At 32.3% G+C, this 27,416-nt stretch overlaps 2 protein-coding genes across 2 annotated transcripts in view; both read right to left on the reverse strand.

Moving 5' to 3' along the window:
- The window catches only part of LOC113396880 (alpha-tocopherol transfer protein-like), a 171,000-nt gene that overhangs the window by 78,782 nt on the left and 64,802 nt on the right, over positions 1-27,416 (reverse strand). The window lies entirely within an intron of this gene.
- On the reverse strand, positions 1,330-27,296 carry LOC113396885 (uncharacterized). The gene is made up of 6 exons (XM_064218305.1): positions 27,188-27,296; positions 6,218-6,460; positions 4,973-5,110; positions 3,711-3,834; positions 2,470-2,698; positions 1,330-1,674 (listed from the first exon to the last, which is right to left on the reverse strand). The coding sequence occupies exons 2-6, from the start codon at positions 6,451-6,453 to the stop codon at positions 1,415-1,417; spliced, it is 987 nt and encodes a 328-aa protein (XP_064074375.1). The 5' UTR covers positions 6,454-6,460; positions 27,188-27,296; the 3' UTR covers positions 1,330-1,414.

The raw sequence follows: 27,416 nt of genomic DNA on the forward strand, positions 1-27,416 counted from the left end.
TCAAATTTGTCTCATATATTGAGACATATGTGTTCCAAATTTCATAAACGCATCTCAAACGGTTATTTAGATATTAACGTCTAAAAATCGTCATTTTTATCACTGACTGACCTATACTATAACCTACTTCCAGGTGACCTAGTAAGTTCAAATTTGGCATGCAGGTAGATAATTAGGCCAATACAAAGGAAAAAATCTGAAACTGGTGATTTTTATCCTTTTATTATAATTTTTCATTTTATTGAGTCTATTAGGAACACTTATATACTTAGTTCCTGTAATAACTGTAAAAAAATGATGTAAGAACCAGCAATCAAAACTTATGACAGCCGGTCTTAATGTGGATTTTAAGGTCATCACGTGAATATATAACGAGTTGATGACCACCGTTAATTTTTTTAAATCCAAATATTTCCGTTTAGGTACTTATGAGTATAGTCGACTTTCGTATTTATTACGTTATTAACTGGCATTTAGCGCACATGAATGGTGTAAAATCATTATACTTTAAAAAATAATAATAAGACAGACCTTAGGCAACAATATATTATCCTAAGTTATAAGAAGAAATTATATTTTATGTGGTTATAAATAAATTTCAGGAAGGACCATTGAACTTGGCACCCATTTAGATCTCACGTCTTTTGTCGTTGGAGTCAACAACCAAGGTATATATTATAATATTGGACTTGGCTCTCATTTTTACATTTATGTTTTTGATGGGATAGATATTCTACCGCGAAGCAGCATTACTTAGAGTTGTTTAGTTATGATTTGAAAGGTGAGTGAGGCAATGTAAATTCAGGTACAGGGGACAATGGACACCAAACGCTTAGATTTAAGCCCCAAGTAATGACTTAAACAAACAACAAATACAATATTATCCTCTTATGTCTTCCATATTTGCTTAAAATTTTAAAAGCTTTTAAAAGATGGTCGTAAGTCTTACTTAGAGTTTAGTGATTAGTCAAATAAAACAAAAGACGGTATTACAAATATTTATTGCATAAAGTAAAAAAATATACCATTAGGAACAATAAAGGTTCTGGTCATGAAGAATTAGTATAATAAGATCCAATAGATCTCCATAGATAGTACAAATCAAATTGAACATGCGTTATCTAGTCGTTTCGCTCTAACATATTGTCATTTATGTTGGTTGTCTCACTCACATTGATTTCATTTAAAAGTCGATCAGATAATTTATCATACTGTAAATATACCTTAATCAGTTATCACATATAATTCCGGAAATTGCAGATGGTAATGAAAACATTTTTTTCATATTCAATAAAAATATAAATGAAAAACAATTAATGCCATTTCTAGCATATTCATCTATCTATGGAGAACAGAATGAAAAGTCACGTACAATAGAGATCCCAAGTTTGTCAAAGAAGTAAAAACTAACATATCACACATAGAACTGTTTGTCTGCCACTTTCAAAGTCCTATAATCACCGTGTATTTCTTCATCCAAATCACCTTGTCTATGTAGTGACCTGTATGAATGTGTGCGTGTAAGCATGTCGTATGACGCATTCCTGTGTAGATTCCGGACGCTCTTGTGTCGTGTACGGTATTTGATTTCCGGTTTTAGTTCGGTTTCATAGTATTTACGTTCTTCTAATTGCAGCCACTTAGAGTTTAATAGCAGCTTTTTAGTCCATTCATCTGTAATAGATTAAAATAATGTTGTTTAAGATATTTAGAGGTGAAATAAATTAGAATTGTGGAGTACAATAAAATTCATTACAACGTCATTGTTAGTTGTTTTACTATTACTTCGGTGGATAGTATTAATGCATAATATAAATACATACAATTCATAGTCTAAGTCTCTAACGGGATAAAATTTTGTATAACAATGCCTTATGGATCGTAGGAAACACTGAGAGAAAAAAAAAATCTTCTTAGGAGGTTAAATCGAGGATGAGAGTTTGTATCGAAATTCGTCATTTATTAAATTAGAAACATATATATCTATGTTTTAGCTTCTGTTTGTTAGTAAAATACCAACCTTACCGATGGGATATTCCATCGGGTACACGCCTAGTTTATCATCAAATCAATATGTTAAATACACTTGTATTGGTTCTGATTTCAGATAAAGGCTCTCACCGCGATAAACTTTACATTAAACCATTTTTTATCCGTCAATATTTCAAATCTACCACTGTTTCAAAAAGCAGCCTCCAGCGAGAAGAGATGGCAAGAAACTTTCATAGCTGCTCTTTTCAAATAACCAAACATTTTTTCATAGACACAAGGGCATACATTAGGTTATATTTGTACGTTAATATTTTTTACAGCTTGACTTTTGGAATAAAATTGGGGGTAGTGACAATTAAGTATCAGTTTTTCTGTTTTAGTTTTCTTAAGGTAATAATGTGATATAATATAATTATTATTTTAAAAGAAATTGCTTGCGGTTGCCACGTGTTACATAACATTTCAAATTACACTCACCATTCAAGTCCTTCATAGCTCCAGTCTTACCACCATATTCGTACGGTAGACCTTCAACAGCGAAGAAGTCCACGCCCATTGCTTCGTTGATGTGTTCCGCGTGCGAATGAACGTGGACAATCTTGCGTCGCCATGGGTACAACCCGATATGCAGGAGCAGTAGCGACATGGCCTTCAAACGATGCGTGTTAATTACGTGTACTTCGGTAAACCGGGTAGGGTAAGCCCTCTGAAAATAAATTAACCAATAAAATAAAGGGACGAAATTGACTAATAAAGGGAGAAATTAACTAATAAAACGCCAACATTGGCAGTTTTACGAAAGTAGAAATAAGCTGGTGACATTTTCTTGTCCTTCTCTCTTACTTTAAACTTATATAATACATTTTTTATGATACAGTCAGGCGGATGTGCAAAGGACCACCTGATGGTTACAATGGCGCTGTAAGAATATTAATCCTTAGGAACTAAGATACGTCTTGTGCCTGTAGCTACACTCTCATTCACCCTTCAAGCCGGAACACGACAATACTACTGTTGCTTGGCGGTAGAATATATCTTGAGTGGGTGTTACCTACTCAGACGAGCTTGCACAAAGCCCAAGTAAAATTATTTCGATAATATGTTCAATTTAAGTCATTGTTAAATTCATACCTGACATTCTTTCTTTTTTATGTCAATAGGACAAAAGCGAAGTGATTTAACCAGATTAGCAAACATGATCTCCACGGTTATCTACTATATAGTAATGGGAGCACTCTCCATGAACTCATTATCTTATTTTCATGGGACGACAATTAGGTTAAACGTCTTACGTGCCTTGCGAGGCGCGGGAGTGTGAACACTACCAATTTCTAAACTCCGTACTTTTATTTTTACCGGACAACGTTTTATTGATTAGACGTGGGCTTTGAATCCCGGGCCAAAGTATTTGCATTCAAAGCTGGAGCAATAGCAAGTGCCTATATGGACATCAAATATTCTACTTACTACGAGTTGCTTATGTAATGTAAAGGACCTTTTAAATAACGAACAGTTGAAAGGAATGTCTTCTAACTGAATGCTGGAAATCTCATTTATTTGAAAGCCATTCCGAGAAAAAACACTTACAATTAAATAATATTATTATTATTTCTGGCGCCTGCAAAAAACTTTTAGCAAAAGTATATTGTGAAAGGAATGCTCGTGACAGAAACACAGGAGCATAATTAAAACTTTTGCTTTTATATAAAGTTGCCTACCTTCATACACCGCATAAAGTCTTTCCAATATGAACCTCGGAAATGATTTTTAAGATGCGATGGTTGCAAATCAGAAACATCTATGAACACTATTTCTTCTCCAGGAGTTGGATCTTCACGTAATCTGGAAAAAGGATGTATTATCTATAAAATCTTTCAGTGTTCTATTCTTTACTAATTTTATAAATGCGAAATTAACTCTGTCTGATACCTCTGCACAATTAAACCACTGAACAAATTTATATAAAATTGGTGTCCCGGGGAAGAATATAAACTACTTTTTTTAATTGACCCCTCAAGGGGTAAAATGGGGGTGACGGTTTGTGCGCTGTAGATAAAATTTAATAAATTACGCGCAGATAAAGCCGCAGGTTCAGCTAGTAAGATGATATCTTTGGAGTCGCGCTTGTGAAAGTTTTTACACCATAACAATGATACAGATATACAGCTGGAGAAACTTTGATAATAAGGAAAGTTTTACTCTTTTGTAACGGCGACATAAAGAGAAGAACACGCTACTCTTCAAGTAACTGCTTTTACAAATATTGTTATTGCAAGTATGGTCTTGTTACAATTCTTAACCTACATACTATGAATACTTTTCAAGAGTTTTTTTTTTTTAATTATATTGAGTAAAACCTTTGTAGATAGAAATTTAATATTTGGCTTTAATGGTACCCATGAAAATGTGATTTTATATCATTTATGAATGTGTCACAGGTTCAAATATTAGGAACTAGAAGGTTTGATCGTTGAATCTGTGCTATGTGTGTTTTTGGAAGGTGGTGGTTTGGTACTTGTGCTTGATGATACATATTACTTTCCTCATCATGTCTTCTGTCAAACAGAAATCAAGAGGATGTCTTATAAATCGACGTTTATCAACGATTTTATTCTCTAAGTGTCAGATAGAGAAAAAAAATTATATCGTTTAAATTCACATGTAGATATAAAAGTACTTGAGTACTACATTGTCCAAAAAAAGATTTAAATTATTTTTAGTGTTATTTGATAATAGTTTTACAAATACTTCTAAGAAATTATGAAATTCAAATCAGGGCCATTTTATTTGTGAAATGTTGAACTGTGTCTTTTTTCAAAAAAAGAACAATTGTAAAAAGGTAACATAAACTTTGGGAAAATACTCGTCATATTTGACGTCATATATACAATTCCTTTAATTTTTTTTAAGAATACATTCCAGAAATTTAAAAAAGCTTATATAACGGATCTCAGGTTTATTTTAAACAGTTTTAAATTACCTTATGTCTAATATCATAAGCCACCTCGCCAACAAAGCTCTTGCAGACAAAGGCCGGTCCAAGGCCGTGGGCGCGGGCAAGCAAACGATGGTCACTCGCTTACCACCGACGCTGCGTGTGCGCAATGGTACTATGTATCTGAAATTATTAAATATTAACTGTGTTAGTGTTTCATAATTCATTGATAATAAATAAAATATTGGACAACATCACATACATTACTCTGATCCCAATGTAAGTAGCTAAAGCACTTGTGTTATGGAAAATCAGAAGTAACGACGGTACCACATACACTCAGACCCAAGACAATATAGAAAACTAATTAACCTTTTCTACATCGACTCGGCCGGGAATAGAACCTGGGAAGTCGGAGTGGCGTACCCACGAAAACCGGTACACACTACTCGACCACGGAGGTCGTCAATGTCAATGTTTTTATTTTATTTATATGACAAGAAGCTAAAACAATACTATCTTTGTATGTTTTAATTTTATTGAATAATTGATATAGGATATTTTATTTTTATTGACGTTTAAAATAAAAATAATTTTAATCGAGATATCGCATCTGATATGCTTTGCCAATGGAGCTCTCCGTCCGAGTAACTGCAGCGTTCATATATTCGACGCAATCTATAGAGTTTGAAGCGAAACCTTATATGATTTTAAATTTAGATAACATTTTTCAATGTAGAGCATCTTTATAGAAGATTTCAAAAGAATTTATGAGATGATGAGAGATGTATGACGATGTCGTCTGGCCACAGCGGCCCATCCCAAGGAAGACTAGTCACGTAGGACGTATTAAAGTGCACTAGTGTGCGTGCAAACACAGATTTAGTCTATATTCCGGCACTATCAAAATCCGATGGAAAAGCAAATCGGACACGACGGGAAGAGTTGATGTTAAAATTAGCCACTGAGCTAATGAGACTCGTGTCAATATTCATGTCAGACATATGTCTGATAACTTTATATCACATATAGAGTTATACAGACGTATGGGTGTCAATATTTTTCTTATCTTATCCATGTATTGCGGTATATAGATTAGACAATATGGAAACATTGAGCTGTATTCACTGGAGGCTAATTAAACAACCACTCTTGGTCTTGTAGCCTCTAAAGCTCTTTGACAAGGTTTTTTCCACTAGCTCCTATTCTCTGCAAGTTCTCCCTTAGCATAATTGACGTAGGACTTATATATATAAATTAAATGACACACTAAATTAAATAAATACTTACACATCTTGACAACTAGACAGGATATCCTCATCGTCTGGGTGTCGCTTATGCCAGAGATCTGATAGTCCCCCGGGTCCTCTAGATGTGTAGTATCTCCTGGCTCTTTTAGCAGCTTCTGCCTCATCTCCATCACAGGTGATAGGAAAAAGTTCCAAGTTCAGGATCTCTTCAGGTGATGCTTCTCTTGTCAGGTTGTCGCGAGCCCATCGTTCTGCGAACGACGCTGCTGGAGACATCCTGAACCTGAGGAATAAGATTCTATCTTTAGACATTTTACGTAATTTAAATACATGAAGATTATTTTGTAACTCTTTTTACGACCATGGAAATATATTTTAATATATAGTGATAATTTCTTATCACCTTCTCCAATTTCAGATACATTATGAGGTAATTATTAGTAGGTAGGATTCACAGATAGTTCCATACAAATTTGGGAAACGTCTGATAACAGTAGTCATGGGAAAATCATCAAATTCTAGCTACCAACCCGTATCGACTAAATTATGAATACAGTTTAGTCAGAATGCAGTTAAGTTTGCTTAAAGAATAAACTTGACCAGTGATTCTCGACCCGACCGCAAAATTTCGATTTATTGAGATATTGATGCATATATTCTTGGAATTATTGTGGTCAAAGTCGATTATCTATTTCTGATATTTTATGACCGAGTTGTGAGTTTTTTTCTTGGATATTTCAATCCAAGATCACAGTAGTCTTCATTGGAAAAAATGATTTAATAAAAAATAATATATAATATGTTATTGCAGTGAATCAATAAAAATATTTAAAGAACTTATTCGTATACTAATCTTTGAAACTATAATAATGAATTCTATAATGAAAAAAAAACTCAGCATTTTCTTCACGATTCCGTCGGGTCTTTTAAAAACATTTATATAAAGCAAAATTCTCTGCCATGTTAACTGTACTTATGAAAACTAGTAACAGCGTTCGGTACAAGTGAGGTGATAAACGCGAGTTTCTGTTTTCGAAACAAATTTAAAATTAGATGAACAGGATTTTATTAAGACACATTGCCTGTTGGTGTTTCATTGTTTTTGGGAATTTTCAGCGATGAAGCTCAATTTGAGTCCGATCGTTCCCTTAATAACTTTTCCAACCATAATGATAACCTTATAATTACAACTTATTTTAATTTAAAATGATAAATCGTTTTGGCCATATCTGAGTAGGGTCCAGACAATGCGCTTTGAAAAACGACGATATCCTTTAAATTTACATGGAAACAGCACGTCAACTCCTGTCTCCTGGCAACATTTCGGATACATTCCACTAGGAAATTATGTTCATTATCCTCTTTTTAATATAAATCACAGGTTGGAGAACTTAAATTCTCCATTAGAAATTGATATCTGTATGATAAATTGACCCACTTAAAAAGTTCTAAAAAAACGTCCACGAAGGCATATGTCATATGTTCTAAATTTATTCGAAAGTAATGCATTATTTGCGAAGTTATATTCATAAAAATGGTATTCATTTTTATGTAAATAGGTAAATATGTAATTCATCGCTAGTAATTAATTTAAAAAAAAAAATGGCCGTACATCATCAGATATCATTGACTATCTTCGGAGTTATCACAGTTTTAAAATAAAATTATTCTACCCCTAAGTGTTGAAAATTTGTATCGAAGTTGGTCATTTTCTAAGTTAGAAACATGATACTTTATTTTTTGGGGGTACTGATTAATGATAAAATGTGTAGATACGTATTTAAGTTTTACTAGATATTCTACCCTACGGGGTGAAATACACACAAAGAGGTCATAAATTTACGTAATATTTTAAGTTAATCTGTAAATATGTTCAACTTCCACGCGAGCAAAGCCGCGGGCAACAGCTAGTACTAAATATAATCTTAGTACTTACACTGACGTTGGTTTAAATGTATGTAAAATTTTTAGTCAACCAAATAATTATAGTTGGCTGAAGATTATGATCTCGTCTATAAAGTGCTTACAAAAATCAAACATCGTGATTATAAAAATGACCAGCAATGTTATTCTGTAAGAACTCACTTCGTAACTCACTCGTAAAACGTTGTTGACAATCGACTCACTAATATTGCATATAACATTCTGAAATTTTACGCTCGTGTTATAGGACGAGTTCCGAATTTTTTTCTTACGGAATACCTCTACTGGTCGTATTATAGTGCAAACATTCGCCTTAAGATGGAAGACTATTGACTTTACTTGTTTTATTATTATAGCTGACATATTAGGTAATACAAAAAATATGTGAACTCTTAAAGTGAGTTATTAAGAGTCGTCCTCAAATTCCTTTGCCTTAGACCAAAAAAAAAAATCGTTTTCAATATTCTTTGGGAAAAGTTTCTCGACATTCTTTTTCCTTTCAGTATTTAAGGCTCACGTCATACAGATAGGCTATACTTTATTGTAGTTTTAAGTTATATATATATAAATCAAAATTATACTCTATGTCAATAAGCGTTTAAAATCAGTTTTGTATCGTTATGAATTTATAAGATAAATTTTATTGATAGCGGAACGAAAAATGTTCGACGGAATAGAACCTTCAAGTAACTCAGTAGTTACAATTGTTTTTCAATGCTATACATCTAATAATAAGCTATATGCCTGTAATCACAGCAACCTGTTTTATATATAATTTTTTTTTATTCAATTAATTTGACGCAAAGCATTTAGCGTTTATCCTTTTCAAAATAAATAAGACATTAATTTCGAATTACATAATTGTATATAAATTTGTTTATGTCTTTTTCATTTCTTTTGGTTGAAAATCTATTTCTACAGTTGATGGTAAAATGGAATATGTAGCAGACGAACAAGAAACTCACTTGAAGGAAACTGACTACCATCGCCCATGGACATCTTGCAACAAGAAGTGGTTTGCAGGCGTGTTTCGGCCCTTTAGGAATGTGTAGGCTTTATTCTTAAAATAGAGCAAATTAGAACAATTAAACCTAACATATCTTACATCTTGTTTAATATGTTTTTCTAAGCCTATTAGAATATAAGCCTTGGTAATTATTTCATGTTATTCGATAAAGAAAGAAATGATTTATTTAAAATAAGACAGTTCTAACAAAATAGAACAACAAATTTAATAAAGAAACTTTTTACAAAGTAAAACATTTTCGAATTATGTGTTTGTCAAATTCTTTCTTTCTTTTGTTTTATGATATTATATAATATATATATAACTGGTGGTCAGTCCTCATTACGGTATATAGACATTGGCGCTATACGAAATATTAACCATTCCTTACAATGCGCAACCGACCTTGAGAACTAATATGTCTTAGCTATAATATAAGTATTTATTGCTGTTTGGTGCTTAAAATAACTGATGAGTTATTAATGGGTTTGCACAAAGCTCTATCAATAAGCAAGTATGTTACGTACAATATTAGCATAATAAGATGTTTATTACTTAAGTAGTTTCTGTAACGTGATCGTAAAATGATTACTTATATACATAAGTCGCTGTCAAATATTATGGAAATAAATATTTCAGCGTAAGATTTCGTTTCAATGGAAAACTAGTCTTATCATAGCGCAGGTTTTTAACTCTTCCAGTTTTTTCGTTTGATATTTTTTCGATACATAAAAAAAAATCCTTGATTTTGTGAGTTGTGACACTTTTTATTAGACCGTTGACGCTTACTAGGGCGTAAACCTGACATTGAGATTTTGTACGTCTCACTTTTCTATGAACTAATTCACGAGTTCCGATTTACGAAAATGTATCTCATTTTGTTACTCAGAAAATGAACAATATTAATTTGAATCAATATATTATCTATTTAATAGAAATACAGTTGAATAAACTCGTAAAGGGTAAATAAACATGTATATTATTTAAATTAGGGGTGTAGACTGAAAAATCACATGTCACATCATGGTAATAATAACAAACCAGTAGTCTAAGAAATGTTAACCATCCATTAAATCATGAATGCGTCATGGCTGCTTCAAATAACTAAAATATAATTATCATTGTACATGGAAAACAATTTAAAAAAAAATATATATCCCGCTGAGTTTCTTTCGCCGGTTCTTCTCAGGTCCGAGGTGCTAAATTCCGAACCGGTGGTAGATTTTTGACAATCAATAAGCAAGTGTAAACACTTCTATATTGAATAAAGATTTTTGACTTTGACTTTGACTTTGACCAAGCTTCGGGACTAAGATGTTATGTCCCTTGTAACGGTATACTAGCTCACTCACCCATCAAACAAGAGTACAACAAAACTGATTGGTCGAAAAGCATAACATGAGTGTTTGGGTCACCACGGGTTGTACAAAGCACTACAACCATAACACGTCATACACGGTTGAATAAATTTTAGAAATTACAGAATCAGATCAAATATAAACAGCTTAAGTCGTTGTTGTTATTTAAAAATGGAATGAATATAAAACCTCTGTTGTACGACAAACTCAAACAGAGCTATTTATTTTTAAAATACGATTACAAAACATTTCCTTTGAACTTAAACGAGACTAGCCTGGGAATGATAATATAATACACAGGTTGTTCAGCCGCTCGTATTGTACACGGATATACGAAGCCCGAATACCATTATCGAAATATTTCCTATTATAATCGTCACGGATCTATTTAAAGGTATCAATCGTGATATAGTTACGAAACGGCACGCCATCCTATCACGTCCTCGCCTTGACTTTAAACGGAACTTTAGATTTGTGCCGCAATAGTTCACTTAAGAGGCTGGATTCGTTGACACTCACATATCGTATTCAGGGATTGGGGCGAGGTGTTTTTTTTTTTTCAAATTTAAATATCAAATCATAGTTCGCTTGGCTCTATACACTTTATAGACGAGGATTTCAATAACACTAAGAAGAACTTCATAAATATTTAACGTTTTTTTTCGTAATTATAATTTCTATAGCGGATAATTGACTTTATACGACGTTCTATTTATTGGGAATGTCAAGTTATGCCATGGCTCGGCTCAGCGTTGCGCATTCTTTGCGATCTATTTCAAAAATGGTTAATCTTATAAAAAATATGAAAAACAAAAATCGTAGATAATTTTATAATTCACGACTTCTATAATAAATGCAAATATCATTTGAGGCAAAGGAAGCGAGATATTTACGAAATTATAAATTATGGGACCTTTGACCTTGAATCTCCTAAAACGAAAATATTAGACTTAACGTGGCTTTTGAGAGAATGTTTAAAATGCTAAAACAAAGGTTTATATTAATTTTCAGAATGATTACTTATTTTTAACTAATTTGATCGTATTTAATATAGACCACAAAGTTGTAAGTTATTCTCGACTGTCTCGTGATAATTTTAAAAACTTTAAAAGCTTTTACTAAAATCACTCTCGACAGCGCTTTTGTATTGAAGAATACTGCATGAATTTTTGAAATCCTCTTTAAGATATTACTATTAGTGAGTAGAATGAAGATTTATCTTTTTTTAGTAACATAACTGAAACCCGACCTTATGACATTGCCAGATTAAATTCTATTGAATTAAATTATACATCAATCCACAAGTATCTTCAAAAGCGTTATTCAAAAGGTACAAGTAAACACTTTAAAATTAAAATACCAAAAAATATTTCTAAACATCGATATCATTGTCTGTGGGGCCTTTCTAACGTCCTTAGCCAGTCCGTTTACGGGTATCGAGGGTTTTCTTCTTACAAACCTTTCCTCTCTTCAATTTTAACTGTCGCGTCATTTCCTCACATTAGCAGCCTGTAAATTTTCAACTGCTGGGTTAAGGCCTCCTCTCCCTCTGAGGAGAAGGTTTGGAGCATATTCCACCACGCTGCTCCAATGCGGGTTGGTGGAATACACATGTGGCAGAATTTCATTGAAACTAGACACATGCACGTTTCCTCACGATGTTCTCCTTCACCGAGTGACAGAACACAAATTAAGTGCTTGCCTGGATTTGAACCCGAAATCATCGGTTAAGATGCACCCGTTCTAACCACCTCTAGGTCATGTCGGCCATCATTTCCATAGGCCTAAAATTTCAGAGTCAATCTTCATCCACTGAGTATTTAGTCCATTTGCTTTGTCTGGTTGGTTCCAGACAAAACCTGTGCTAAGTAATAAAATGATTGTCGCCAGCGAAAGTAAAACAATTATTTTTCGCTAGATGGCGTGTTCGCTTAGGTACATAAAATTTCAAACTTCCCGACGTGTTATTCTTTTAAGATTTTTTAAAATATAAATTTAAATAAAAAAAAATATGAAATTGTTTGTTTTTTTTAATTGACTTCGACATTATTCGACTATGAAAGGTGTCACTTAGGATACTATGTATTTTTTCATGAATGTTTTTATGTTATCCATCTCGTTGTAACACGCCATATACAGACAGAAAGTCTGTTAGATTTGCTAGTAATACATAATATGGATATTTTATTCCGTATTCATAGCGGAGATGAGCTTAATTCGTGTCAGCAAGATTAGGTCGTGTGTTATCTTGATCCGAAGCTATTAAGAGATTAGCATCAGGTCAGTTTAAATATTGATAACACCTGTTTAATATAGGTAGGTTACTACCTAAGGTATAGGATTTTTACGGAATGTCCACAGGCTCCACAGACACAAAGATAGGTCAAGCGTCGAGCTCCTTATTAAATTAAATAAGATTTTTTTATGCACATCTTTTTGAAAAGATATAATCGTCTGTATGTAAAAAATGGTAATCTAGACAATATGAAGATATGAAAATTATTACGAAGAAAATAAAAATTGATACACATACAATAAACATGATTTTTTTCAAAATGGCGCTCTGAGTTTTATAGTCGAAAAATTAAATTTACAATTTATCCATCTAAACGTTTTTATCAATCTTAGGTAAATATTCAAGCAAACAATAAAATATATTTATTACCTTTATCGAAGGCAAGCAACATATTTTATATGCATATAATTAATTAATCAAACTTCTAAGTAATTTATTGTTAATCCCCTTTTCCGTAACCCAATATAATGGTCTACTCTCGCAATGCTATAGTCGTGGTCAGAGCCCAGAAGTGATCATACCATTTAACTAAAACCAAAATAACCTTTATGTCTATTACAATAAGTTTCAAAATCATGTGTCTTATTCATCATGATTTTTCTCAATAGCAAAATGTACGCTGTTTTTTTATTTAAATATACATTTCTAAACATCAATAGCGTGTTAAATATATATAAGGAAATTGATTTAAATTTGAATATTTAATATTATTAAGGAAGTTTACGAGTATAACGCAATGAAGTTTCTAGTTTTATTTATGATTTTATTTATGTATATAAAATTTTAATTATTATTAAATAATAATAATAAATATTGGACAACATCACATACATTACTCTGATCCCAATGTAAGTAGCTAAAGCACTTGTGTTATGGAAAATCAGATGTAACGACGGTACCACAAACACTCAGTCCCAAGACATAGAAAACTAATGAACTTTTTCTACATCGACTCGGCCCGGAATCGAACCCGGGACCTCGGAGTGGCGTACCCATGAAAACCAGTGTACACTACTCGACCACGGAGGTCATGAAAAACTATTATAAGAGTAATTTAAGTTCAGCTCTTAAATAAGTAAATATAATACAAAGGAAGAGTAGGAACAGTACTTTTTTAATTTAAATTGTCTTTAAATTAATTAATTCTTATCAACATATAAAATTTAAATGTTGTCTGTGAAATTAAATTTGTCATTCGATGTCGCTATTGATACGATAGAAACAAAACTACACGGGTCGTGTTACGAGTATTAAAGTAGATTGGTCTGACGGTGACTTTAAAGTATACAAATGTTTATTTAACGCTTAAGTTTTATAACAATAGTTTAATTAAGGGTACATTTTAAAGTGTTTTGGAAGATAGAAGTTTCGTTGAGAGACCGCTTTCGACAAAACTATAATTACTTCTTAAACGTAGATGATATTATGTTAAAAGAAAAAAAAATACGTTTTAGTTATATAGAGAATATTTCTGGTTCATAGATACCACATTTCGTTTAAGTTTATATGTGTGCACAGCCTCCAGCATCTTATGGCGATTGACCATTTTACGAGTCACAACGTGTTGGCAATCAGACGACTAGTAAGTAGTAAGGTCCTACCAAGGTAACTTCCTGTACTGAGAATGAAATAATTAAATATTGTGATAATGTTGTTATTTATGACAGTTTTAATTGCACTTATTAAGTTTTATTGATTTTTAGAAATAGTTTAAGTTACTTTTTAGAGTTCCGTACCCAAAGGGTAAAACACTTGAAATTTTCACAGATGATGTATTTCTGTTGCCGCTATAATAATAAATAGTAAAAAAATAATAATAAAATAAATATTTAAGGGGGCTCCCATACAACAGACATATTTTTTTTGCCGTTTTATTGATAATGATACGGAACCCTTCGCGCACAAGTTCTGCTCGCACTTGGCCGGTTTTTTAAATGATTTGACAATAAAGGCAAAACTCAAAATTAAAATAGTCGTATTTATATATTTTTTAGAGACGTTTTTGACATTTTTATTACACAATTGAGACGATGAAGTTCTAAGGCAGTATTCGCTTCATTAAAAACTGTAAGTACTTTATACACATAACACTAAACAGCTTGCTAAGTGATCAGTGGTTAGTGGTGTTGGTTTTGCGATTAGTAAGTAGAAATTAATTAGTATTTTTTTTATAATACTTGTGGTACCCTGGTACCAGGTACCCTGTCGAATTACGACTATAATTCATTGAAAATTGAATCAAGGAAAATATATAAATTAACATGTTTCGAATGTTTTTGTTTTCAAATCTTATTTTATTTTGAAAAAATCTTTATCGGAGTCATAACCGATTTTACCGACCTATACCTAAGGCCACCTTTTCCTCTGTTTCCGTCTGTCCCTTTTTATTATATAACATTATTTAAATTTATTTATGTTATTGTTTTAATTCACACGTAATTTATAATAGCATTTTTTTTATTCTGATTGACAATTTATTTGATCGTGTCTGTTATTGAATAAATAATATACAGCAAAAGCAACTTCGTTTCAACCGGGTATACTGCGACTCATCTCTTAATTTATCTGTGGACAAACACAGGAGGAAATATTAACTGTGTTGTCATTGCGTACTTTTTAATTATTATATTTATACTGTACAAAATCAAAACTAAATTATTTATTTTTCAAATAGGCTCATAAAACATTTTTTTTTGTCGCAGTTGAATTAATTTAATTCGGTTCGGAAAGTAGGTTCTATCGTAAAGCACCGGCACTTAATTGTAGTAACTTTTTCAATCATTTTAATTACAGAGTATGTAGTAATCCGAATTACATTATTTTTTTTTTTACATTTCGATAATACTAATAAATAAACATGTAATATTTTGCATTAATGGTCTTTAATTCTTTAACAAATTTTCGTATACTTTCGAATCCATCGTGTTTGTCGAACATAAATATATTTATATGAAAATATTCAATTCTTGACACAATGAAGTAAATACATTAAGAAATAAAACTTACTGTTTTGAATTTTGTAATAATATTTTGATGCAATTGAATATAAATAAAGTAAGAATATCAAGTACTTACTGTCTATTAAAAAAAATATTTTTAATACAGACAGAGATAGATAGAGAAAGAGAGAGAGAGGGAAGAGTTCACGGGTAGAACACGTGTATCCATCAATAACCACATTGGAGCAGCGTGGCCTAAGCCCAACAGTGGTACATTTACCGTGTTACTTTTACGTCCGTTTTTTTATACAGCGCTTACTTTAAATGTTACCGTAGCTGTCCTTTATTCGAAAGGTTTATTTTAAACAATAACTATATTAATAAATTAATACACGATTTATTATAGACCAACTGAAAAAAAAACTGCTTAGTCAATATACATAAAACTTATATAAAAAGTAACGCGATTTGCAGAAAAGTTTATAAAATATGTATAAGAGATTGTCTGGCGACGATTTTGCTTGTAATAATATACCTAAATACGATTAACTACGTGAATAGAAGTCAGATGCTACTTACGTCTTTTATGAGTTGGCTTATAGTGAAATATTCTATGAAGACCTTCTTCTTAGAATATTTATTCTTCAATATCAGTATATTATCCGTATAACGTACGGGTCGTAAACTTCGTACCCTTGTTTTTACGACGGTTACTGTACAAAATATCGTTCATACTTCTTTACGTACATATTTCTATATTAAATTTGTTAAATTACAGTCTATGCAAGTTTAAATTTTCCATTACTGAGAGTCAAAGACCTGTCGTCTTCAGGTTAAAAAGAGAAGTTCACTTTTCCCCTTTTGTTACGAGGAACCTCCCCGTTAAGTCTGCCTCTATTGCCCCAGTGTGGGTTCGGAAATACTTATGTAAGTGAATTTCAACCGTGAATGCTGCTTATATGTGGTAAATACGTATGGTTACGTAGTTATTGTAGGTAGTGGTAGGGTGTACAACCCGCGCAGTCGTACATAAGCTTACTTCAGGAACCAGTAAAACACTTCACTTTATACACTGATACTTTATTCTTCATAATCAGCCTGTAAATTTCCCACTGCTGGGCTAAGGCCTCCTCTCCCGTCGAGGAGAAGGTATGGAGCATATTCCACCACGCTGCTCCAATGCGGGTTGGTGGAATACACATGTGACAGAATTTCATTGAAATTAGACACATGCAGGTTTCCTCACTATGTTTTCCTTCACCGCCGAGCACGAGATGAATTATAAACACAAATTAAGCACATAAAAATTAATTGTAGCTTGCCTGGGTTTGAACCCGCAATCATCGGTTAACATGCACGCGTTCTAACCGCTGGGCCATCTCGGCTCTCCATATATATATCGCCAAAGAGCTTCTTAGTACTGTCGTAATTCAGTTGGAAGGGTGATTGCGTTGGTAGCAACAGGCACAAGGGAGTTAACTTCTTAGTTCCCAGGGTTTGCGGCGCATTGGCGATGTACAAAGGCCGTATAGCCTAGAACTATTTCTTAATCGAATATAAACAATAGCATACTAGACAGGCAGGCAGGTTTCCTATCTGTGTTTTCTCTAACGCTGAGTACGAGATCGATTATAAACATGGACATCGTATATTAAACATAAATAACACTAGTTTATACTGGGTAATTTGTGCTTAAGATTTTACGCCTGAATTTGCTTATATTATTAGGAATTACTTTTCGTATTTAAATGAATTATTCAAGTAGGCTTTTCCAAGCACTTTTTTACAAACTATTTAATATAGTGAAGCTACCACCGGTTCGGAATGTAGATTCTACCGAGTAGAATCGGCAAGAAACTCTTTTTCAACATTTAAAATACAAAGTTATGTTAGTTAAATACAATTATATATGTATATAATATATCCTGCCTGGAAGTCAACAAGTATCAGCTCCACGCTTTTTTATCATCTATATAATCTTGTATTGAACAATATGCTTTTTTATGAATGTTTTTTTTTTACAAATGATTTGAATTTATGAAGAATGTTAGGAATTCCGAAAGTATAAATTTAAATGTGAATTTCAAATAGCGTTGATGCCTTTACATAACAAGGTCAATAAAGAATTGCTTAGACATTGTGTTACGAATGCAATACGAAAGAGAGAGGATTAATCTTTGAATGTTTATGATATATCATTGATATATTGGTATTAAAAAAAATACCAAAATAATACACGGGTAATTAAAATTATTAATAAAATTCAAGTCCATAAACGATTTCAACACAATTCTTCCACACTTAACGGTAGTGTTTTTTTTTTTAATTTAAATTGGACCAAACGTGAGAATAATCCAAAACGGTTTATAAATGACGGAGTTCTTTCTTTTTTTGAGTAAGTTATATACAAGAGTATTTTGTATTGTATTTAATTAAAATATTTTAATTATTAGTAAGAGTTAAAAGGTATCTAGAGGATTAACAAAAGGGCGGTCGGGTAAAGGTCGTGCGAAGTTCGTAAATGAAGGCACCGTTAACCCGGACAGGTGTGGAAATATTTATTAGAATGTAATACCCGGACCGAACCGGTGGTAGGTGGCTTTACTCTTAATTCGATTTAATCCTTTAACATGACAATTGAAAAGTGTTTGAAAGAACATATTTATCATCACATCATATTGTGATTCCTTTTCCGAACCGGTGGTAGTTTTTAATTTGACTACCAATAAGTTATTATAATGCTTCTATATTGAATAAAGAAATTTGAGTTTGAGTTTGAGTATAAAGGATAATTAAACTTTATTTGAGAAACGTCGAAAACAAAGTTTGATTTGTGACTCTATAAGAATGTGTTGGTCCATCATTTTGTTCCATCTCATATGAACATTCTTATATTTCATCATATTTTATTAATTTTAATTGGTGGTACGGCTTTGTACAAGCCCGCTTGGATAGGTACAACTCACTCATCAGATATTCTATCGCCAAATAGTAATACAACAATATTAGTAGTGAGCCGAAATGGCCCAGTGGTTAGAACACGTGCATCTTAACCGATGATTTCGGGTTCAAACCCAGGCAGGCACCACTGAATTTACATGTGTTTAATTTGTTTATAATTCATCTCGTGCTCGGCGGTGAAGGAAAACATCGTGAGGAAACCTGCATGTGTCTAATTTCAACGAAATTCTGCCACATGTGTATTCCACCAACCCGCATTGGAGCAGCGTGGTGGAATATGCTCCATACCTTCTCCTCAACGGGAGAGGAGGCCTTAGCCCAGCAGTGGGAAATTTACAGGCTGATTATGTTATTATGTTATTAGTACTGTTGTATTCTAGGGGTGAGTCAGTGTAGCTCCAGGCACAAGGGACTTAACGTCTTAGTTCTCAAGATCGGTGCCCAGTGTTGATACGCCAGTCCGCCTACCTTTTAATAAAATAAAATGAAAAATTTGTAAACAATAACGAAATTAATACAAGTACCATTTTCTCTATGACAACCAATTTTTAATTTGTTCTTATTTCGTAATGCAAATTCATGTCTTCCTTCCTCTAATTTTCGATTTTCAGCACAGGCGAATACTAGTTTGGGTAAATACATATTACAGATTCAATTGTGATATTAGTATTATTATTATTATTGAGATAACTTATGTCGATTCTATGTGATGCATCCTGCATTTGTTCATATCATCCATTCGAAAAGATCCACTGAACATAAGTCCGCTTTAATTGGCACAACTCCATGTGGTCAATGTTTTCTAAATCTAGTGGTTTTCCGCTGTCAAAAATCAACACTCCAACCATACTGGGTTTATATTGTAACGTTAATTAAAATGTAAATCATTCACACCGAAAAATATGTTACATAATAAAATAACTTAAACGAAAAGACATCAATACGAGAAGACCAAACTATACTGACATACTATTTTGTATATTAAGGTGTATAATTTTTTTTATATTTTTATCTCAATTGAACAAACAAGCGTATATATGTTACTGTAAAAGCTCGAACTAAGGTAAATCTTAAGATTTTCCAGTAAAACCTAAGATTTACCGACATGAGTTGGTAAATGTAAGTATTTATTATAAAGGGACGACTTTTTCGGACTTTTACCATTCCAACCTAACCTAACCTAACATGTAAATCCTAAGATTTACCAAGTGTATGATGGTAAAAGTTCGAATCCCAAAGTTTTATGGCCATTTACCATTCATAATCGATAAATCTTAGGTTTTACTGGAAAATCTTAAGATTTACCGTAATTCGTGATTTTACAGTAACATATATTAGTAGTTTCTTGGTATGACATCATGATATAATGCCTGTTATTCAATAAAATGTTATCTCGTATTACTCTCAATTGGACTCGAGATAATATCACCTCACGTTACACTATTTAACAAGCCCACACAGTTATAAAGAAACAAATTTAGGTTAAATAAACAAACGTAATTCTTCTGTTCCTTTTTTCTTTAGCGTTTGTTTTTTTTATTTCGCGAAGGCAAGGAAATGTGCCACCTGACGCTACGAGATCCCCATCTTCTATAGATACTGGCACCGTAAAGATATTCCAACCATAAGAGGAAAACCAAAGTTTGACAGCAAATTGACGCGGTTAATCTACGATATTTGAGCAAAAATTGCGTTATGAAAAGTGGAAATAAGTAGTTAAGTGTAATTATTTTGTATTATAAATAAAGATATATTAATCATAAAATCTTAGTAGTGCACAATATAGCTGAGTTTATAGCAAATCGTATGAAATACGTAAATCTAAGGTTTGTTTATCTTTTTTCCTATTTCAATTGGAATAGGCTATATATCTTACAATGTCAATACACTACCCACCAAGCCAGATGTATCTTGGGCATGTGATGAGACAGCTCATCATTAAAACCAGAACAAAAAAAATAAAAAGCATTGCTGATTGGCGGTAGAGTATGTTTTGAAAGTTGGTACCTACCTACTGCTACTAAGCCCACCGACATAATAAAAATAATAAAATATATATATTTATATTTGTTACTATTAGTTTTAAATCTCGTAACTGACTAACGAGCTACATAACAAATAGCAAGGTATTTGCCAGTTAGCTCGTTAGTCAGTTGACAGCGTTAATTTGATTCCCTCGTCGTTTAAAGTGAAAGCGAATTTAATTGCAAGCGTAACGAAACAGTTAAATATAGGTAATTAATTTATTTATTCGTTAAACGTCACTTAGAACTAGAAACAAAAATACTTTAATTTACGAAAAGAAAGCAAATACGACGGTATAAAAATTATATTTTTTAAAATAGAACTATAATTTAAGGGGACTACATGAGCTAAATGCAAGTTTTATAATGCAAAAAAGTATATGATCCAATGCAGTAAACCAAATGAAAAAAATATATGATAATCTCCAGGATACATGCTAGTTATTTGTTATTTTGAAAACATGATGTAATTAATTTGGCACGATAGAAAAAAATCACAAAGTCACCTCTATAAAAATCTTTTAACAAATAATAACTAAACTTATATACATTCAATAATTCCGGTCTTTTGTCAGATTATTCTACAAGCAATATACTACTATACCCCTGTGTCACTTTTTTAGTAAAAATCAATAGATTTTTTTAAAATCAGATATTCTTATTTTCGAACAAAATGCGTACGCATGTGTGCGTAAACGCCGTGTACATAACTACAGACATTGCCGGCTGAGGCCTGATGCTATACAGATGTGTCGATCTTTTCGCCGCATCATTACGTTACGAGATATTTTTTTGTAATTTTAATTGTAAATTCATTGTTTCATGTTTTCTTATAATAAATATTTTGTAAGTGTGTGCGTGCGATTCTCAAGGGCACTTAGCTCTTGTAGTCCTCTTAACGTTAAATGAAATAACGTTAATAACGTTGAAAATATTTTTCTGACTTGCTTTCAAATGTATGCGCCAATATTTTTAAAAATACCACCAAAAGTTTTTCATATGAAAAAATTAGAGCAGGGATAGTTTTTTGGTAGGTAATATTTTCTTTAATATGAGTATAATTGCTACCCGTTCCGACTTCACACTGGTCAATAAGGGTCTATATACAAGTTTTATATCGAGGAAGAAGTATAACAAGAAAAATTCTTGTTTTTTCCTGGATAGGATAAGTTTTAATTCTCGGCTTTTTTCAACTATAATATGCATTTAAGATACACCTAAACTTTTCCCTTAAATCACTGTGTTTCTTGACGAAAACCGCATTAAAATTCGTTGCGTAGTTTTAAAGATCTTACCGTACAGACCGCGGGAAATGACTTTGTTTTACACTTTGTATTGTTTGGGTATTATCTGTTAAAAAGATCGTATAGCCTTAATTTGAATAACATTGTTCAATTATTTGTTTATCATAAAATTGACTTAGTTTCAAGGTCAGAATCATGTGGGCTGGTAATTACCGTGCGAATGGACGTAAATTATTTAGAGTCAATTAGAGATTTATTACACTGATTTTGGTGTGCGCTAACAAAAAATATACTCCGTGATTTGTTAACAACGTATTTAACAAAAAAAAACCTTAAGCCTCAGACTGTCAAGAGTGTACACGTTATAATGTAAATAACGCTTTAGACTGTCGAGAGTGTACACGTTATTTTATTTATGATTTGTTGTTGTTGTTGTGTATTTATTGCATAGTAATTCGTTATGCGTTATTTTTATTTTTACTCTGTAAATAACGAAAGTTATAATGTCAATTACTTAATCTGTATCGCACATTTGTTTATGATTTTCGTATTTTTGTTTACATTATGTTTTCAAGTATATAACCTTTTTGTCTATTTATTTCAAACTGACTGCAGACGGCATTAGGTTTAATTTATTCCTAAATGTAGGAAATGTCATTATAATTTATAAAGTCATACTCCAAGCAAGAGGTTCTCAACCTTTCTTGACCTTGGACCACTTTAATATTTGAATTCGAATAATATACAATGATATTTTTTAAAGAAATGTCAATCAAAACATTCAAAGTATTATGACATCACTTGTATATTCTTTACAAGTCCTGTAATCCAGCTAATACTATTGGCTATAGTATATCACATACTGTCAATCAATTCTTGGTATTGTTGCAGGTAAATTTATGTAGGTAAGCAGGTAGCCAGCACAAATAAAATAAACACATGTTTGTAAAAATAAATAAACAAGAATAACATATTAAATTTCTCGCAGTATTTGAGGTGAGAATTTTACTTTACTTATATTCAATTTGAGTTTTAACCAGTTTAATTATTGAAGTTGCATCTGTTGAACTGTAGTTGCATACGTGAAATACATCGGACAATAACGTCCTATTTTTTATTATAAAGCGCGTTTTAAAGGTTGGTTTTCAGGTGTTAGGCATAAAAAGTCAATGTCCTTCCTTGGAATCCAATTTTGCTTCGTAGAAAATTTTATTAAAATCGGTTTAGTCCTTTGGCCGTGAAATAGCAACAGACATACATATAGCCTTGTGGCAATCACTAGACGCTTACACCTGTGTCTATTACACGGACGACGGTTACGACGTTATCGGTAGATTCATCGGCCGAGCGGCGGGTGCTTCAGAAAGGACCATCCTAGAGATGCTTCAAGACATCCATACATAAACACGACATCAGAGTCGCCGAGGCTGTACTCTCTCTGATCGAGCGCGGAGCAGGGCCCGCTGGATAGCAGTAAAAGAATAGTAGGATGCAGTAGGATTAAAAGAATTACTTATATGTTATTTATCATGGATTATGTATATATTATTTTAAAATGAAAAAAAAAAGAAAATATAAAACGCCAAAATGTATAAAAGTAGAATGTAAAAAAAGGCACGGCCAACTCTGAGCCCGTGGATGTTGTAAATTTTTTTTTTTTTATATATTGAGTTACTTTCGCATTTATAATATTAATATTTATGATTAATTAATATTAGTATGTATTAACTTTTTATTTTTTACCAAGAAAAGTTACATTATAAGTCCTTGACCCCTGGATACCTTCCTCGTGTGCTATCGTACAAGACGGTAACGCGGACACTAAACGTCCGATGGAGATAACTTTGGTTGACTACAAGTGTAATAAACCCATAAGTAATTTATATCATAATAGACGCAATCTTCGCTCGAACTCAGGTTAATCCCACCATTGTTATGAGGCAATTCCCTGTGACAATATCAGTCATTTCTAACCATTTAAAAAAAATCCTAATCTGTATGTTTGTTTGTTTATTTTTGCTTCGGAACCGATTCTAATGACAACTTGCAATGGATTCAATATATAATATATCGAATTTTTAACGTATTAATTTACTATTGTTATAATTTTCATAATTAAAAAAAGTTACAGGTTTTATTGTACTAAATTACATTTTTTTACATTAACAGCCTGTAAATTTCCCACTGCTGGGCTGAGGCCTCCTCTTCCTTTGAGGAGAAGGTTAGGAGCATATTCCACCACGCTGCTCCAATGCGGGTTGATGGATTCACATGTGGCAGAATTTCGTTGAAACTAGACACTTGCAGGTTTCCTCACGATGTTTTCCTTCAACGCCGAGCACGAGATGAATTATAAACACAAATTGAGCACATGAAAATTCAGTGGTGCTTGCCTGGGTTTGGACCCGCAATCATCGGTTAAGATGCACGCGTTCTAACCACTGGGCCGTCTCGGCTACAGATAACATAACATTCTATTAAATTTAACTATCGAGCGATGAATTTCACGTCATAAGATCAGAATTGCAACATTAACCGGAAAATGCGTGTCCGACTCGCATTAAATTTGTTTCGTAGTTTTTATCTTGTAACAACTCGACGTAATAATCGCTCGGTCTAAATTAAAGTTATTAAAACGATTTAGAAACTGAAACGAATAATTATCTTAATTTAGAAACACCCCATGATTTTTTTCGTAATATTGCGTAATTAAAAAAATGCAACTATGTCGCAAATCAATATAACACATTCAACGTATAATGTTATTCATATTCGTATACGAACCGATGCGACAAAGTTCTAATTCATCACCATTCAGAGTATTGACTTCGTTTCATCATGAACCGTTATTTCTTATGATGGGACAATTTCATACAAGTCAGTGACATTTACGAGACAAAAGATGACCTCAATACTAATGACGCGTAATTTTTTTTTAATGTATTTGTCAATGTAATTATTATAATAAATAAAATAAGATTACGAATCGAATAGAATCAAATTAATCCAATTAAAATTTTGATAGCTTAAGTTTTCGTATTTTGTTTTCAATGTTTATTATTGTTAGAATTCATTGTTTAATTTAATTCTAATGTTTAGGTGTATAAATTTATTTAATTTTTTGTGATAGTTATTAAGGGGGTTTAAATCATTTTTATTTGTTTTTTTATAAATAAATAAATATATAACAAATATTGGACAACATCACATACATTACTCTGATCCTAACGTAAGTAGCTAAAGCACTTGTGTTATGGAAAATCAGAAGTAACGACGGTACCACAAACACCCAGACCCAAGACAACATAGAAAACTAATGAACTCTTTCTATATCGACTTAGCCGGGAATCGAACCCGGGACCTCGGAGTGACCTACCCATGAAAACCGGTGTACACACTACTCGACCAAGGAGGTCGTCAAATCTGTCTGTACTAATATTATAAAATGGTAAAATTTGTTTATATACCCCTGCATACTTAAGCTTCGGAATTAATGAAGCGATTCTAAATATTTTCTTCATTAGTAGAAAGTTATTATTCGTGAGTGCTCTTGGGTATAAATTATATTAATATCATAACATTTTCTATATTTAAAAATTGCACCCGTGTATATTTGTGCCGGGTCATTTGCGTATATTATGTATTTGAGATCAATAGACTTCGAAACCGTTTCAGTGATTATCATGAAATCTAGTATAGATATTTTTTTATTTAATAAGGTCCATCACAGGGACATTTACGTGCAGTATTTTTCGAATTTTGTTTCAAAGTTTCTCAAAGTTCAATATTGAATGACTGACTGACAACGCGGTCTTATTTTATATGTAATTATGTTGAGGAAAAAACTCCGGGAATTTATCTTCAAATGGGATTAATATAAGGAATGAAAGTCAATACGAAAGTTTGACAACACTTTTGGAATAGAAATATAGCGTATTGAATTGGCTTTTCTTTATATTACAATCGAAAATGGCGTCGATCCAATAACTCCTTCGAGAAATTCGTAGAGTTTAAGTTATGTGAGATGAGTTCCCAGATGCCGGTGAATAATATCAACGCAATAATATCAAGCGAGCAATATACGTACATGTACATGTCTAATAATACTTGGCATAGTTGTATTCCGGTTTGAAGGGCGAGTGAGCCCGTCAATCTATCGACATGAAATTTTGCATAGACATTGTACAGAAATGGATATAGCACACCTAACTTCTATTATAATGTAAGTATAAATATAAAACTAATTATATATGTAAATAATTTAATGATAATACTTTAATTTTTAATCATTTTCGATTGCTATAGTCCTATAGGCGTCGATTATGATTGGCTGAAAAATGATGATCAAATAAAAGAAAGATAAATCAACCAATAGGATGTCATATTCAGCATCCGATACAATGCCTTTGTAATTTCTTTTTCTTTGTAAACACACCATTTGTGCGACATTTATTGATGTTAATATGGGAAAAACTTTACGCACGTTCTAACACGAACTATTCAAACTTTCAATCGATCCGGAAGAATACTTAACAAACTCATATAATATTGTATATATTTTAATAATTAATATTGTATGTCTCTATTGGTATTGAGTTTCGGTCCTTCTCAGACAAGATATTTCCTTTTTAAAGCCGGTGGTTGTTTTTCCTTGTGGTAGAATTTTGATAACAACGAGAAATTTATATCTCTATAATGTAAATAAGATATTGTTCAAGATATTTGAAATTAGAATTTAAATTTGACTATTAATTGTTATGTATCTACACTGAATGAATGCATTTGAATTTACGTTAAGATAAAATTTATTATTTATCAAACATTGTAAATTGATTTAATGTGAGGAATACTTTTAAATAAAATATGGATTCAAATCGTCCAAGTGTTGGCCAATTGCTCTCTTCTTTATTAAAGAAAGATTAGAGCATATTCCATCACGCGATTTCCGTACGGGGAGTACATCTCACACGAGTACTTCTTCTTGCGTGGAGCATGAGATAAATTACAAAATCAAATTAAGTGAAAAACTAGTGTTGCTCGGAATCGAACCCGCTTTCTTCGACCTTTTCGACTTGGTTCTCGTCTTAGTCGAATAATAAATTAATTAATAAATTAAAGTATATATAGCAAATTAACAAGATTTAATTATTTTAATTTAATTAATATCATAAATAATAAATTACACTTTGATAAAATCCACTATCATTTTAAATACACATAATATAACCATCACCGTAAATATATAAACAAAGAACATACCACTTCGCACGTCACCACAGAACTGCGCGGGCGCACTTCACAGCACGACTGTCAGTGAGTCGGTGAGTAACGTATTGTTGACTTCCATGTCGCCTTGACCTTAGTGAATGTTTGGGATGTCTGATCGACTCTGAGGTCATAATAGTCAGTTTTTGGAAATCCAATATTATGTCATGACGTTGTGTTTTGATATTTATTGACTATAATTATCGTCCCCGGCTTTGCGTGC

This window comes from Vanessa tameamea, chromosome 21, assembly GCF_037043105.1.
Source record: "Vanessa tameamea isolate UH-Manoa-2023 chromosome 21, ilVanTame1 primary haplotype, whole genome shotgun sequence".
In the NCBI taxonomy this organism is placed as follows: Eukaryota; Metazoa; Arthropoda; class Insecta; order Lepidoptera; family Nymphalidae; genus Vanessa; species Vanessa tameamea.